Source organism: Prunus persica, chromosome G6, assembly GCF_000346465.2.
Source record: "Prunus persica cultivar Lovell chromosome G6, Prunus_persica_NCBIv2, whole genome shotgun sequence".
Lineage (NCBI taxonomy): Eukaryota > Viridiplantae > Streptophyta > Magnoliopsida > Rosales > Rosaceae > Prunus > Prunus persica.
Window position 1 is genome coordinate 30,472,263 of NC_034014.1, and position 16,254 is coordinate 30,488,516.

The window sequence follows — 16,254 nt, forward strand, 5'->3', positions numbered from 1 at the left end:
TGGTGACTTTCAACAAAATCAAGATAGAAGACTTCTGACTTAGTGCTTTTCATAAAATTTTTCCATTTATTAAAAATTTGTTGTCTTTGCTCTTTACTTGGGTAAGCTGTATGATATGTTAGATTTGCAGGGGGATGTAAATGATTATATATATATATATAGTCCCCTTCTATTGAGGGATCATTCAAATAAAAATTATTTGAGGGACGCCCTTTAGAGTACCCTACAATTTTTTTTCTAATGATCCGGACCATCTATTTTTTAGGTCTTCATTTATAGATCATCCTTACAACAAATTAGACAAATCGAAAACCGTTTCGACATCCAATTGTGTCCTACAAAATCAATGAACACGGTGCTTCAAGAAAGTACTAAAATTTCAATAACTCAATTTAATAGTCAAATAATATCAGATTCAAGTGATTTTTTATAGAGATGATCTTTGAATGTGTATCTATAAAATAGACGGTTTGAATTAGTGAAATACAATTTGGAGTGGACTCTACAAGGGGTGTCCCTCAAATACTTATTTAAGGAATCCTTCAATGGAAGCTATATATATATATATATATAATTGTAAGGAGGACCTTTCGGCCCGAAATCTAACAGGGCAGACCAAAGAAACACGATCCAAATTCTAACACAAACTCGAAGGTTGGGCTAGGCCTACAATACTTGCAAGAAAACCGGATTTTAAAGTAAAACCCGACTTTGCAAGACGAAACGCGAACCCGAGCAAACTTGTGTGTTTGTGTGTGTTGTGTTGTGCCATCACACTAACACAAACAGTTTGCAAAATAGAGTTGAAGCAAGCAGAGCAGATCAAATGCACGAAGAGGAACAGAATTAGAATAGAATAGAAGAAACAATGGCAAGAGAGTTGAGCCCTGGCTTAAAGATTCTCTGGGTCTGGACCCTTGGCACCGCCGCTGGTACTCTCTCTCCGCTTTCTCCATCTATAATTTCACATACATACATACATTCTTATTCATATTCATAATTGGATTGGATACGTTTTTCTTCTAGTACTGGTTACAAGTGTGGTGAGGACGAGGGTGAGAGACATGGAGAACCTTATGAATGCTGAGCAGCAGCAGCCACAACAACAACAAGACACCACTGCCACCGACACAGATACACTCTTGGTGGACACTTCGCCTCAGTCCTCTGAACTGATTCGAGAAGAGAAACCATAGGTTTGACATCAATCCCAGTTTTCTATTTTGTGATTTCTTCAACTTTGATGTTTATTTTTGAGTTTGGAGAAATGGGTTTATGGCTTTCGGACAAGTGTGTGAAATGTGTTTGATGAATGTTCTGAGTGATACCATTTTGACCCCATTTTGAAGTTTTTCCTGTATTACGTGTTTTTCTTCTGCTGGTGCGAATGAATTTGCTGATATAGAAATGGGCGTTGATTTGAATGTTTTGAGATGCTTCATAACAATTTATTGTTGTTGCGTTGCCTAATGGTGGGTTGGTGTTAGACAAGGTTAATTTTGAGTGACTTATTAGAAGAACTGATGATGCTTCCAACTTCCTACTCAAGTTGCTTATCAAAACTTTCAAAGGATATATAAGATAACGTTTTCTGGAGGATTATACAAACATCTATCGATGTTTGTAATTGCTTCTATGTGAGCTTCCTGTCAATTATATGGCAAATCAATTAGGTGGGGAGCTTAAACAGATAATCTTTGGCAAAAACTTTGTAGAGCTGGCCAATTTTTTGAATATGATATGTTTAGATCAGTTGTAGAAGTTGAACTTTTGGTGCTATGAGTACCATTTTTGGGTCTCCTTCCATTGTTAATTGTGATTATGAATGGAATTGGTCAATCAAGTGTATGCATTAACGAGTTGACTGCTCATAGTTGTGTATATTCTTCATTTCTCCTTTCCTTGTGCACCAAAGTCATGGTTCTACAAGAGTGATGCTGTAGAAGGAAGGGTTGTCTACCGGTGACCAAATTTTATTTTGTTCTGTCAAATTGATTGTTTGAGTTTGGATAGACTCGAGCAAACAACCTTTGGAAACAGAATCATACAGTGTCTTCTCTTTTTGTATACAGCCTACAGAACAGTCAAGAGAAATTTATAATTTTGCTTAATTTTTCAATTGACTTTGTTTTGTTTAATAATTTTGGGTGGATCCGTTGAAAAATTATTTAGCTTCTGTTAGTCAGGAGCATAAACAAAATTCTTGATGGTACTGCTGGGCGATCATTTACCACTGATGTGAAAGTCAAGTTGGTAAATCCCAGCAAAATTTATAATTTTCTTTTGGAGTCGGTTGGACATTCTTCTGGATGAATGTAACTAGTAACTAATAACTAGTAACTAGACATAAAACATCAAAAGTGATTGGATCTACTCTGTCCTTGTTGGGAATTAAGATTTGAGGAGCTGAAGTCGGAGTTAGTAGTGGACATAATTGAGCGCAGGTAAAAGACAACATTTTCTTTTCCTTTTAAATATCAGATAGATAGATACTTTTTTTGAAGTGACAGATAGATACTAGACAACTTGAATTGAAACATTAGTGTTTTTTTTTGGGTCCAAAAAAAAGAGAGAAAAGAATCATTAGTGCTCGTATATATAATATGGGTGGGTATTTGGAGGTTGATGTTAGCCTAGAGAGGATTAAAAATTAGTTTGTGTGTTTTTCTTTTCCCCCTCTCATCCAACCAAATGGGGGAAAAGTAGTATCTTCTTTGCTCCTGCCTTTGCCTTTTGAGAAAAAAAGAAGGATGGGACTGATTGGCCTAATAACCTTGTCCTCCCAAGAATTGGACCAATTTTTAATAAGGATTCTATCAAATAAAAAACTTAAAAGAGGAATGTTAGCAACCTTCTTTTTAACATTTTCTTTTGCACATTCTCTCTTTTACTCTTAACATGTGTCACTTTCCTAACATGAGTAAATAGGAAGCGATGTCAATTGTCAAAACCCTTGTCCATTATTTTGTGATCGCATAGCTCCTTTAGATATGCATTACCATTAACGTTGGCTCAAATTAGATGACTTTTACCATGTGCCGTCTCCATTCTTCCATGTCATTAAGAGCACTTCCACTCGCGCAGGTAAGCAAGGGCAGAAGGCCCCCTAGCCCCTAAAAACGAAGTCTAGCAGTGAAGGCCATCTCAGATAAGGAGTGGGCTCCATGAGCTTGGGCAAGTCCAAAGGCAAGATTTACTTGGGCAAGCTGACTTAATGCTGACGTCATTGTGACGTTAGCAACCAATTTAAATAATTAAAAATAAAAAAAAAGGGAGAAAAGAAACCAAAAATTTCAGAAGTTTTTTTTAATAATAAATACCTAGTCATATTCTTCATTTCCCATACCAAAATTCTATACAAATTCATCTTTTCATATCTCATGTGAATAGTAGTTGTCTTTCGGTTGTCATGACAATGAGTAGAAAACCAACAAACAAATTACAAGGATAAGCATTATTTATAAGAATAGTAACAGCCCTTACCTCCTCTTGTCTTTTACCATAACAAATTGATGGACAAACAGACCCCACAATCGTTGCTTTCCTTTTGTTTTAGGTCACATGAATTTCATTTTTTTAAAGTTTTGTTTCGGGTCACATGATTTTACCATCCTTCAAAGTGAAAGTGATTGAGGTGGCTGACGTCGATGATAAAAAAGGGCCCAAATGGGCCAGAAAAAGTAAGAAGAAAATTAGAGGGGCGGTGGTCAACGGGCCTTTTTCATCTAGTTGGCAATTTAATGTTCTGCCACAATCTTTTGATTAGATGTTCGACTACTGATAATATATACTTTGATTTGAAGAAAGGGCAGCTATGGAGGCTATAGCTTAGGGCTTATTTGGGAGTGTTTTTGAAATGATTAATAACGTTTTTTATTATAATTAAAAGCGCTTTTAACAGTTTTAGACAGAAAAATTTAAAAGCGTTTATGAGTCATAGAAGTGCTTCTTGAAGAAGCACTTAGATTTTTTATATAACAAAAGAACTTTTATTAGAAGCTCTTATGAATGGAAGTACTTTATAAAGAAACAGTCCCAAACTAGCCCCACCATCTAACTGAAAGAATATGATTTTGACGAGCGAAATTTTGATCTATGTATTTCTTTATTAAAAACTAAGATAAAACTAGAATTATCAACTCCAAAAATTTCGACCCTTTTTTATTTTATGTTTTGTAGATTCTAACTAGAGTTGAAGCACGCAACGCACATAATAGCGCGGATGAAAAAACCAAAGTAAACCAACTTGCCAGTTGACCTACTATTAGCAGGAAAATAACAACGTACATGCTAATGAGTCGTAGAGCCAAAAAACAACTATGAAATGAAACATAAACAAAATTGTGTTGTAAGTTTGTGCATTTGCCTATTGTTTAATGATGAAAGGGGTCGGTGAATTTGTATGAAAAATATGTAAATAACTTACTTAAAAAGGAAAAAATTTGTAACCCAATAATAAAAAGAAAAGAAGCTATCGTCTCAGTTTGTTACTCAAAATGAAAAAAGAAAAAAAGAAAGTGAAAAATATTGAAAACCAACAAAAAAGAACAAAAAAGAAATTACAGAGGTAAAATGAGAAATCCATTCAACCACAAAAATAGGGTTCTACGTTGTAACCTGGCGGTCTTGTAGTTGAAGAAGTGCGTGTAATTTGCGTCTGCGTTTTGTTTATTTACTTTTACTTCTCTCTCTAATAAATATCAGTGTCCAAACCACAACACCTCTCCTTCTCTATACCCTTTCCCTCTTGTCTCTCTATTATTCTCTCTCATCAAAAAAAGCTCTCGAACCTCAGAGTCTGCCTCACCGCCCTCCGATTCCTCTTCGTCTTGGTTTATGAGGTAACTTTTTGTCTCTCTCTTTCTCGATCTTTGTTTCCTACCTTGCTGTGTGATCTCTATGTTTTAGATTATACTCTTTATCAAAAAGGTTATACGTCATGGGTCACAGATCTGGTTGTTTACCATAAAGGTGGATTCTTTCAAGTGTTTTTACGAAAATATCGTTTCTTTAATTGAATCCTTCGTTTAGGTTGCATTCTCTTGGTGGGTTTTGCTTATCTTGGGTTCGTACCCTTCCTTGATCTTTTATTGTTCTATCTTTTCGCTTATTTGCTATCTCTTTCTCTTAGGTTTAATTTATTATTTGGACCTTTCTGGATTTAAACAAAAATGGACATTTTTCGTTATTTGAAATTTAATTCTAGCTGAAGACAGGACAATTATGAAGGTCTATTCTTGTTTTTCTGTTTCTTTTTCATTCCAGTTTCGTGTGGTGTATTGAATTTGGATGTAAGTTATAGTTAAAGTATGAAGCTTTTCCTCCCTTTTTTTGTTTTGGGGGTCTCTCCTCTTCATCTTTCACATTTCTTGGCCAACGTATAATTCAGTTTCACTGAGACCCTTTACTTTATCCAAAAAGGCTCTTCGTTTTTTTTTTTTTTTTTGCCTTTTCAGATTTCGTGCATCATTGTTATAATTGTATTCTTCTTACTGGTTTAATAAACTTTATTTGGGTTGTGGAAGTTAAATCATTAGCTTAGCGTAACCGTTAGATACATACTGATTGAAATTGATTGTGTTTTGCGCCTGCAGCTCGAAGGAGAGACCCACTCTCGGGTAAGTCTTTTTGTCCTTTATTTCTCATTTTATTTACTCTTTGTATTCTTGAGATATGCTTTACTCTTTCATGTCAGCCTTATCAACCTTTGACTTAACAAAACAAATTGTCACATATGCTCTTTTAGAATGATGGTAAACTTAGTCTACTGAGTTGCTTCCTTAGGCTTAAGAAAATGAAATTGATAATGCTTGAAATGTAGTTATTTGAGGTTCTGATTAATTCATCAATTCTAACAAGGGAAATATGTTATGGGAATTGAAGATTTATGGCATAGAGATTTGGATCTATCAGTGCATCTTTGCATAATCTTTTACATCATTAGTATGAAATGTTTATCACCTGTATATTGACTTTTTTCCCCTATATGTTCAGTGGCACGCGGATTAAGACCCGCAAACGGAATATTGCAGCGCCGCTGGACCCTGCAGCTTTCGCGGATGCAGTGGTCCAGATTTATCTGGATAATGCTGGTGATCTGGTAATTGTTGGCTAAAAATTGATGATCTTCTAAATCGTAGTGTATGCATTTATGCACCTTATCACTTGATCATCTGTTAAAACTAAACAAGTATTTGTGCAGGAACTTATTGCCAAGTGCATTGAATCTTCAGACCTTAACTTCTCAAGATACGGTGACACCTTTTTTGAGGTAAGCTTCATAGTACTGTAGAGACTTGGTCATGATTTTTCAAAGAGCAAAATTTGTCTCTCTTTTACTTTTGCCTAGGATGCAACCTTGGCTCTTCAAATTTTTGCAAGCAGTGCGTCAATTTCCTTTTTATTACCGGTACATCAATTTCTCATGTAGGAAATATAATAGATGTGCTGTTTATAATGTGGTATGGTTTTGATTCTTCTTGTCTGTGCAGTTTTGAATTTGAGCTTTATTTTGAACGTTTAAAAGAAAAAACTGTCTATTGAAAAATAAGTTCTAATGGAAGGATCAGTATGATGAACTTCTGTGTTCTATAATCTTGAACTAGCAATAATGCAAGACTCTGAGAGTATGAAAACAACATTCAATGAACTTTAAAGCTTAATTTTTTAATATATTCAGAGCTGAAGACCATAGTCTTCATGGATAGGGCCAAATATCCATTGCTCGACATCTATCCCTCTTATTCTGTTTTTCTGTTTGTGGCTTTACATGTCTTGATAGTTTCTTTCTCCTCCATGCAATGGGCATATTTAGTTTTTTGGTTTTCTATGATTCCAATATTTTTCCAACTTTTCCCTGTATTGAGCACATAATGGGTGAAAAATGGGTCAAAGATCTTAATTTGTTGCACAACTGCAGGTTGTTTTCACTGGAGGCCGTACACAACCTGGAACAACAAAACCTGATGAGGGGGAGCGCCATCCTTACTCTGTACTAGAGAGTGAGGCTACACGTGATGTCATCTTACCATCTGTTATCTACATACAAAAAATTTTGAGGCGGAGGCCATTTCTGATAAAGAATCTCGAAAATGTTATGCGACGATTCCTTCAGTCGTTGGAGCTTTTTGAGGAAAATGAAAGGAAGAAGTTGGCAATCTTCACAGCGCTTGCATTCTCTCAGAAGCTATCGGGACTTCCACCCGAAACCGTGTTCCAGCCTATGCTCAAGGATAATCTTGTTGGCAAGGGGCTAGTTCTATCATTTATTACTGACTTCTTCAAGGAGTATCTTATTGATAACAGCCTTGATGATCTGATCTCCATTCTGAAGCGGGGTAAAGTGGAGGACAATCTTCTGGAGTTCTTCCCATCCACAAAGCGGTCTGATGAGAGTTTCTCTGAGCATTTCACGTAAGTTTTAGCTGTTACTGATTAGCAAATGTTATTATGGACCATCTTTTGAGATAGTCATTTTCATTTTTATAAACTTGTTGCTGAAGCATTTGATAGTCTTTAGATGCTATTTTCATGAATCTGAGGTAGCTGTAATTCCTGAGTTGTTCCAGGAAACTTCTAAGTTTTAGTTGCCATAAAATTCTTTATTTATTTTGGCACATCATTGTGTTATAGTTTTAGTTGATTTAATCAGAGACTATGAATGTTTATTTGATGATAGCCAGGAATGAACACTAACAAACTATGAATGCTCATTTGATTATGTCATTTCAGTTTCTATTTGCGTTATAGTTTTAGTTGATTTACTCACAGACCATGAATGCGTTATAGTTTTAGTTGATTTACTCAGGAAACTTCTAAGTTTTAGTTGCCATAAAATTCGATGATAGCCTAACCAATCAATAAATGCTCATTTGATTTCTAATTATCAATTGCTTATTAATGGGTTTCAAGTAAAGCATGTGACAACTTTAACATTCATTGTGTTAAAATTGTTTTATTGACACCTAATTCGACATTTGTTCATGCCAATTTTCAGCAAGGAAGGGCTAGTAGCCTTAGTTGAATACAATGAAAAGAAAATTTTCGAGGTGAAGCTTAAGGAAATGAAATCGGCATTAACAACCCAGATAACAGAAGAAACTGATATGTCTGAAGTCATAGAAACTGTGAAGCAGCGTGTTAAAGATGCTAAATTGCCAGACGTTGAGGTTGTGCGGATTCTGTGGGATGTCATTATGGATGCAGTGCAGTGGTCTGGTAAGAACCAGCAGCAGAACGCCAATGCAGCTCTGCGCCAGGTATGCCTGAGTCTTAGATTTATAAAGTAATTGATATACCTATGTAATTATTGTGCTCTGTAAATGCTGAGGTTAAGCCCTGACAAAAAGGAGGAAGATATGAGTTAAGTGGTCTGGTTAGCGCTATTGTTGTGTTTCAATAGAAATAAAGGCTTGAAATTTGTGTTAACATTGGCTTGCTACAATGCACAGGTGAAAACATGGGCAGAACTGTTGAATACCTTCTGCACCAATGGGAAGCTGGAGCTGGAACTGATTTACAAAGTCCAAATGCAGTGCTATGAGGATGCTAAGCTGATGAAGCTGTTTCCTGAAATTGTGAGGTCCCTCTATGACCAGGATGTGCTTGCAGAAGTCACCATTCTCCATTGGTTCCGCCGAGGAACAAACCCCAAGGGGAGGTATTCCCAGTTCAGTTCAGTTGCCTGAGTATTAGTTAATATTGGGTGCGTTGTAAATTCATAATTGTAATGTATAAAAATGTGGGAAAATGTTTTGCAGGCAAACTTTTGTGAAGGCTCTGGAGCCATTTGTGAACTGGCTGGAGGAGGCAGAAGAGGAGGAATAGATGCACCAGCAGCCAGCTGATGATGTTACTGATCACTGCAATGCCTGTTGGCAGCCCCTTCTTTACTGTCAATCTCATCCGTTCGCCGAGATTATTGACTCATAAAAATATTCTGTAACCTACCTATCTACCTACTTGTGTCTTTGTTGATTGAATGCTGTTGTTGTTGATGATGATGGATGATGTTATGAGGATAATATTTACATTATGAATAATTTGATGCTTTGCTCTATTTCCTACTTTGGTGGCGTTCTTCCTCGCCGGTTAGTTGCAGTATGTAGTTTACATGCTCAATGGGTCAGTGATATTTCCTTGATTTCCCTTTCCATATAATTGGAATGGAAAGAAATGAAAGGAAATTGGTTCCGACCAAATTTCTGGATGAAGCATGTTGTAGCACGTAACTATGGTGGGAGGGATTTGGTAATTAAAACTCAAATGGATCATAAACACTTTAGACTTTTCGGTGTTGGATATTTTTAGGTTGAGAATCAGATGATGTGATGACATGGTTTGCAAATTGCGGCAAAAACCAAAAACCAAAAAGCCCAAATCTATTTCATTTTTAACAAAAGGATCATCGAAAAGGCCCAATTCTTTTGAAAAAATACAAGGGGAAAATAAATAGATCCATGGGAAAGTTAGCGCAGTCAGTCATCCTCTCCTCTCCTCTCCTCTCCCTCCGACGAAGACTCGAGAGGTTGAAGTTGAAGATGAGCGTCTGTCAGTCACATCTCATCTATGGCGATTTGATCTATAGCAATAATATACCCTACATTTTTATTTAATTACTTAATTTTTATGCTCTTCTTGAATACACTCAAATTCTGATGGCCTTATCTTCACCACTTATGAGAGTTTCCTGCAGCCCCACACCCGCTTCCGCTGCCGCCGCCACCACCCGTAGTAATAATAATAACAAGAACAATAACTTTCTCTGCACCCACGCGCTCGATGCCGTACACATCCGACGCGCCGCCGAGCTGGCAGACAAATCTGCCGGTTTCACATCTCCCCACCCCAACTTCGGCTGCGTCATCGCCACCCAATCCGGAAAAGTCGCCGGCGAGGGTTTCCTCTACGCCCAGGGTACCAAGCCCGCCGAGGTTCTTGCCGCTGAGGCAGCTGGCAACTTCTCCCGTCGCGGCACCGCTTACCTCAACATGGAGCCCGGTGATTGCCACGGAGATCACGCTGCCGTCTCTGCCCTCGTTCAGGTTGCATTTTTCTCTTTCTCTTCTTTCATTTCATTTTCGGTTCCTCCCTCCCTCGTAAAAGAGAAAAAAAATATTGTTATAATTTTGGTTGGATTGATGAGATTGAAAGTGGATTAGGCAGGGATTGAAAGGGTGGTGATTGGGTTGAGGCATCCATTGCAGCACCTGAGAGGGAATTCCATAAGGGCTTTGAGAAGTGAAGGGTTGCAGGTTCATGTTCTTGGTGAGGACCTCAACGGTAAACTCATTGAGGTATAAATTAATCCTGTAATTAACCTCCTTTAATCAATTTCATATGCTCATTAGATTACGCACCTTAGCTTATTTTTTATTTTGAGCCGCTTGGCAATGGTAAGTAATATAGGCATCTTCTGCTCTGCTCAAAACTGAAATAACTATTGTGTTGTGTGCATGCAACAAGCAACATTGAATTTAACATGTTATTATGAATCCAACACCAACAGGAAGCTCGGAAATCATGCCTCCTTGTCAATGCTCCTTTAATTTGTAGAGCTGCTTCTCGAGTCCCCTTCTCTGTTCTCAAGTATGCTATGACCCTTGATGGTGAGCTTTCTCAGTTTCCTCATAAACTTCAACTATTTTCTTTCTTCTATTAAGGACAGTGTAAGACATAACAATATGTGAATACGTAAAGAGGCCTCAAACATTTAAAAGTAAACAAGTTTGCTGATTGACTAGTCATTAGTCTTCCTTGGGTGCTAACAGGAAAAATTGCTGCTAGCAGCGGACATGCCTCATGGATCAGTAGCAGGACGTCTCGAAATCGAGTTTTCGAATTGCGGGGTAGAAGTGATGCGGTCATTGTAGGAGGAAATACCGTTCGCAGGGACAGTAAGTTTTATCATTTTCCGAACTTTGTGATATGTGTTTAAACTAGTTGGAGTTGGTGATGCTGAAGATGCTTGATTATGTTCTATCTTTCTTTTTGAACTAGATCCAAGACTAACTGCAAGACATGGAGGTGGGCATATGCCCATGCGGATTGTAATGTCACAGACTCTTGATCTCCCTGAGGAAGCAAACCTTTGGGATTTCTCTGATGTATCGACTATAGTTGTGACACAAAGGGGTGCAAGAAAGCGTTTCCAGAAATTTCTTGCATCTAAAGGAATTGAAGTGGTGGAGTTTGACATCCTAAACCCCAGAGAAGTAATGGAATACTTTCATGATCGTGGATATCTTTCAGTTTTGTGGGAGTGTGGAGGGACATTAGCTGCAGCTGCTATTTCATCTGGAGTAATACATAAGGTTTTTCCCCCCATCCTCTCTTTCTCTCTATGAATTTTTGTCTATCTTCTACTCTTGTCTGTTTAAAACTGATGACTTTGGAATGTTGGTATAGTTTGCGTCTTCTAGGCTGATCCAAGAAGAAGGTGAATGGTGGATTCTCCATCCTTCTTTTTGGCCATAAGCTTTACCATTTTCCTTTTTAAAGTCATCACAGATTTCTTTTTCTGATGGAATTGGATTTGTTAACGGGCATTTTGCCTCTGCCAAATTCAATGTGTTGCAGGTGTTCGCATTTGTTGCTCCTAAGATTATTGGTGGAAAGAATGCGCCAACCCCTGTAGGTGAACTTGGGATGGTTGAAATGTCACAAGCCTTGGATTTAATTGATGTTTGCTATGAGCAGGTTGGTGGGGATTTTTGGAGTTTTCTTCTAGAGATAAATTTTTTCTAGTTAATCTTGTGTGCTAACCATGTATTCTCTGGTGCTTATATCTATGTTCTGCCTCTTGATTGGATTTTTCATTTTATGCTTCTGAAACTTGAACCACAGGTTGGACCTGACATGCTTATAAGTGGATTTCTTCAACCCATACCAGATGCGACGCCTGTTATTCCATCGGTTGATGAAACTTATGAAATTGATCCAACTGTCACTCCTTATGAATCAAGGATCATATTCTTCTACAAAACATGGGACCCTTATGGTGCATTCTCAAATTTTTCTCCGCACGCAATTAAGATACCTGATGCCAGTGGTGATTATGCCACTTGGTTGAGTGTAGAGCATTACTACCAGGTACTTCCCTTTTCTGTATGGATCTGGTTTCCATCTCACAAAACTGTGGTCATTCTCACAAAACAATACTAACATGTAGGCTCAGAAGTTTGTTGGGGTGGATGATCCTGTGGCACGAGATGGTGTTGAAAATATTAAGTCTGCGAAAAGTCCGGAAGAGGCAGCACGAATAGGAAGATCAATGCAGAGGCAGCAGCCTGATTTGGTATGGTCCTATGCACATTTTTCTGGATTTGAAGTTGGTATCAACTATCATGATATGTGATGCAGTGGTGAATCATTCAATCATAGTTCTCATAATTTCTCAATTAAAGAAACTTAGAAGTAAAGAGGTAATATTATGATATCAAGTTATTAACATCTATTATTTGAACCTAAGATCTCCACCTCATCCCATTCATGCCATGCCACTTGAGCTAAGGCTCATTAGAATATCTTTGAGTTTATGGTGCAAGTTGGTTGAAACTTCTTGTTGAGTGTGTGGTATGGTATGTATGCAGGTAAGATCGGATTGGGAAAGTGTGAAGATTGAAGTGATGTACAGGGCACTAAAATGCAAGTTCTCGATATACCCACATTTGAATTCTATGTTGCTGTCAACTGCTGGATCTGTTCTTGTTGAAGCTTCACCGCATGATCTCTTCTGGGGCGGAGGCCGGGATGGAGAAGGCCTAAATTATCTGGGCAGGCTTTTGATGCAGTTGAGATCAGAGTTTCTTGGTGAGTCTCATACGTCCAGTTAGAGAAGCAACAAACCCCTTGTATCATTCTCATGGCTTCCATTCCCGCGGCCTAGTAACTGCATAACGAACGAGGAGAGAGAACCAGTCAACTTTTAAAGAATTTTTTAATTTAAATTTGTAATATACAAGCAGAGAATGTGTTTCGAACACAATAATTGAGAAGCAAATGCTGTCGCCCGCTACAAAAAGATTTGTTTGAATAGTTAATGATTTGTAATAAATTAATATATACTGCAGTGAAAAACGTTTGGGAAATCGATCAACGTAAGTCTTTGATGACAAAAGTATCAAGTAGACGCGTACCTAGCAAGCAAAGCAAACCCATCATTTGATTGGACTAATAACTTTTAGGCATATGAAATGCAATGCATGCTTCAACAAATTGTAGCTGGCTGGGCTAGTGATGGAGTGACATCCAATCCAATCCAATCCAGTGACGACGCCCTATATATATATATATATATATATATATATATATATATATATATATATTAGGTTACTTCGTCGAATGAACGTGAACGTCAAGTAAATAAACTTGTATTAACAAATGTTGCACATTCTTCGCATGACCCAGTTTTAATATTGCTTATTGCAGACATAATTTATACTTTTTCTTTTTGAACCGATCCTGAAATTAGGTAACATATAATCACTTACTTACGTAGCCCTTTGAATACAAAATGAAAAAGACAAGGTTCTAGAATTACTATACATGTGCATGCAAAATGTGGCTAATAGTTAATAAGTTGAGATTAATCATCACAATGTGATGCGACTAGTTAATTGACTGAACAATGAATCTAGAATATGATTAACTAGGGTATCGCCGACAAGTGACAACAACTACTACTTGTATGCATAAAAGTTTTTAGGAAGAATAGTTCCTGAATTTGTATTTTGGTCCTTCAACTTATACTCGAGGAGTCTACTCGCTTGCTTAGGAGTAATCATGTATGAATGAATATTTATAAATATGATACATGTTTTTTATTTTCTTTTGTTTAATTCACTATATATAGAAGATTTTTTAATATATGACATATAAAATAACATCACAAGAACAAAACCATGTTATGTTTCACGTGTTCGCTTCAAACTCCAAAACTCCAAATCATAATTGTAAATTGATGCTCAAAGGTTGCGTTGAAATATATATTTATTTTTTATTAGACCGCTCAATCAAACATTGATACAAGCATTTACAATTATGTTCTCTATTTTTTACTTTAAATTTGACTAAAAATACATAAAAGTTATTTTAAGAGCTCTTTATAAAATTTGAACACCAATCGTACTCCCTAGTTTAGGGAGTCATAAATGCTATAGTTATTTTTTAATTCAATATAATTGGTCCATCTCTAAAAAATAAAATTAAAAAAAAAGAGTTAGCATTAATTAAAAGTTTAAACTATGTCTAAAACAAATCAGCATTAAATTATAGGGAGACACTAGGAGTCCTTTATCTCTCCTTAGATTTATGAGCTCCTAGCGGTCTCCCTATTTTAGGAGGTGGATAGGGAGCATGGTTGGAGTTGTATTTTTTCACTTTCTCCCTAAAATTTGTCCGAGAAGGTGGCCTAGCGCCGAATACAGAAAGATACCCTAGACATCTCTACCGTAGCCACAAAATTCAGTGCTTCTCGTGTTTCAGAAACCCACAAAAACTTTGACATGGCACAACCAATTGTTACAGTTCGCAATGATACTTTCGCTGCCCCATTCACCATACGGTTGAATGGAAAGAACTATAACATTTGGTCGAAGATGATATTGCTTCATGTGTTAAAAGGCCAGGGAAAAATAGGTTATCTGACAAGGAAGGTGGCTCAAGTGGAAGAAGACGTTCCGGGTTTTATTCTTGGTGTATTGAGGACTTCATTGTTGAAGGATGGTTGATAAAAACTATGGACCTTGATTTGGTAGAATTGTTCTTAGATCTACCAACAGCTAAAGATGTTTGGGAGAGTAGAACCCAGATGTATTATGATGCGTATGATGAGTCGTAGATTTATGAATTACAGTGTAAAGCAACTCGTATTACTCAAGGAGGTCGCCATATCTCCTCCTACTTTGCTGAGCTTAAGAGCATTTGGTTGGAACTTGACCGTCGTCGTCCAATCAACATGAAGTGGCCTGATGATGTGAAGATTCGACTAGCTGAGATCCATAAAGACCATATTTATGATTTTCTTACATGTCTAGATGATGAGTTTGCTAAAATTAGAGGAGATTTGTTGAGATTGAGTCCATTGCCCAAATTGAAAGTGTCATTTTCTTTTGTCCTTAAAGAGGCCCAACACGGGGAGACGATGCTCAAGAAGGATGGAAAGATTGAATCCTTTGTTGTAATGGTTTTCAAAGCCCCTGCTGCTAGTTTTTATTTTCCTTGTCCAACCCCTGAGAAAAAAGAAAACATCTATTGCACCTACTGTAATGGAACCCGTCATACAGAGGCCACTTGCGTTCACAAGAATGGGTTTCTGGAGTGGTTCCTTGAACGCATGAAGCAACGTAAGGCAGCACATGCGAAGAAGAAAATGGGAGGGAGCGGTGTAGCTGTTGTCGCCGTTGCCGGCTAGCCTTTCGCCATTTTTCTTCACCTAGCAATCTATCATGATCACGCGTCAACCAACAAGGAGAAATATCAGTGGTTAGTGGGAAGATTAATTTATCTTTCACACAATACACCAGACGTCTAATATGCAGTTAGTGTTGTTAGCCAGTTCATGCATTCTTCTAGTGATGATCACTTAACAACAATTATAAGGATTTTAACTTATTTGAAGAAAGCTCTAGGCAAAGGCTTGATATCCAAACAATTAGGACATTTTGATGTCAATAGTTATACAAATGCAGATTGGGTAGACAATATAACAGATAAACGTCCTACATCAGGATACTTCACTTCCATTGGGGGTAATCTGGTTATATGGTGCAGTAAGAAGCAAAATGTAATGGCTCTATTTGTAGCTTAGAAAGAATATATGGGCATGACACATGGAGTTTGTGAGCTTCTTTGGCTAAGGATGCTCGTCTGAAATTGATTTTCCACCCAAGAAAGTCATGGAGCTTTACTGTGACTAGGGGTGGGTGTAGTCCGGTTCGGTCTGGTTCTCACCTCAAACTGGAATCGATACTATTTAATCGGTCTGGTTCAGTCCGGTTTAGGCAAAAAAAATTCAAAAATCGGCCAGTTCGGTTTTGACCGGTTTCGGTTTTGAACCGAATTTTTAATTTAAATTTTTTTTTATAAATAACTTATTTTTTTTGCTTAAAAATTAGCAAATAATCCAATTCACACATTTATAAATTTTTTGAAGTTGAACTTGAAAAAATAGTGATTATAAAATTTAAAATATGGCATTAGATTTTAAAAATTTATAAAAATAAAAAAATATATAAATGACCGGTCCAGTGCGGT

The 16,254-nt window shown here is 37.1% G+C and overlaps 3 protein-coding genes across 4 annotated transcripts; all 3 read left to right on the top strand.

The window, feature by feature from the left end:
• LOC18772597 lies at positions 716 to 3,813 on the top strand. Of its 2 annotated transcripts, XR_002272058.1 has the most exons (3): positions 716 to 932; positions 1,027 to 1,196; positions 3,085 to 3,813. XR_002272058.1 is itself a non-coding variant. In XM_007206283.2 (2 exons), the coding sequence occupies exons 1-2, from the start codon at positions 869 to 871 to the stop codon at positions 1,194 to 1,196; spliced, it is 234 nt and encodes a 77-aa protein (XP_007206345.1). In that variant the 5' UTR covers positions 719 to 868; the 3' UTR covers positions 1,197 to 1,470. The 2 variants fall into 2 exon arrangements, 1 of the variants encoding a protein (XP_007206345.1); XM_007206283.2 differs by lacking the exon at positions 3,085 to 3,813 and having other exon boundaries at positions 719 to 932; positions 1,027 to 1,470.
• On the top strand, positions 4,645 to 9,065 carry LOC18773260 (basic leucine zipper and W2 domain-containing protein 2). Its single transcript, XM_020565446.1, has 8 exons — positions 4,645 to 4,841; positions 5,595 to 5,618; positions 5,995 to 6,100; positions 6,203 to 6,271; positions 6,920 to 7,413; positions 7,997 to 8,258; positions 8,451 to 8,659; positions 8,760 to 9,065. Exons 1-8 carry the CDS (start codon positions 4,837 to 4,839, stop codon positions 8,824 to 8,826), a joined length of 1,236 nt encoding a protein of 411 aa, XP_020421035.1. The 5' UTR covers positions 4,645 to 4,836; the 3' UTR covers positions 8,827 to 9,065.
• Positions 9,156 to 13,070, top strand: LOC18774334 (riboflavin biosynthesis protein PYRR, chloroplastic). Its single transcript, XM_007207959.2, has 9 exons — positions 9,156 to 10,043; positions 10,161 to 10,295; positions 10,508 to 10,607; positions 10,770 to 10,895; positions 10,999 to 11,312; positions 11,578 to 11,697; positions 11,845 to 12,090; positions 12,170 to 12,295; positions 12,591 to 13,070. Exons 1-9 carry the CDS (start codon positions 9,657 to 9,659, stop codon positions 12,831 to 12,833), a joined length of 1,797 nt encoding a protein of 598 aa, XP_007208021.1. The 5' UTR covers positions 9,156 to 9,656; the 3' UTR covers positions 12,834 to 13,070.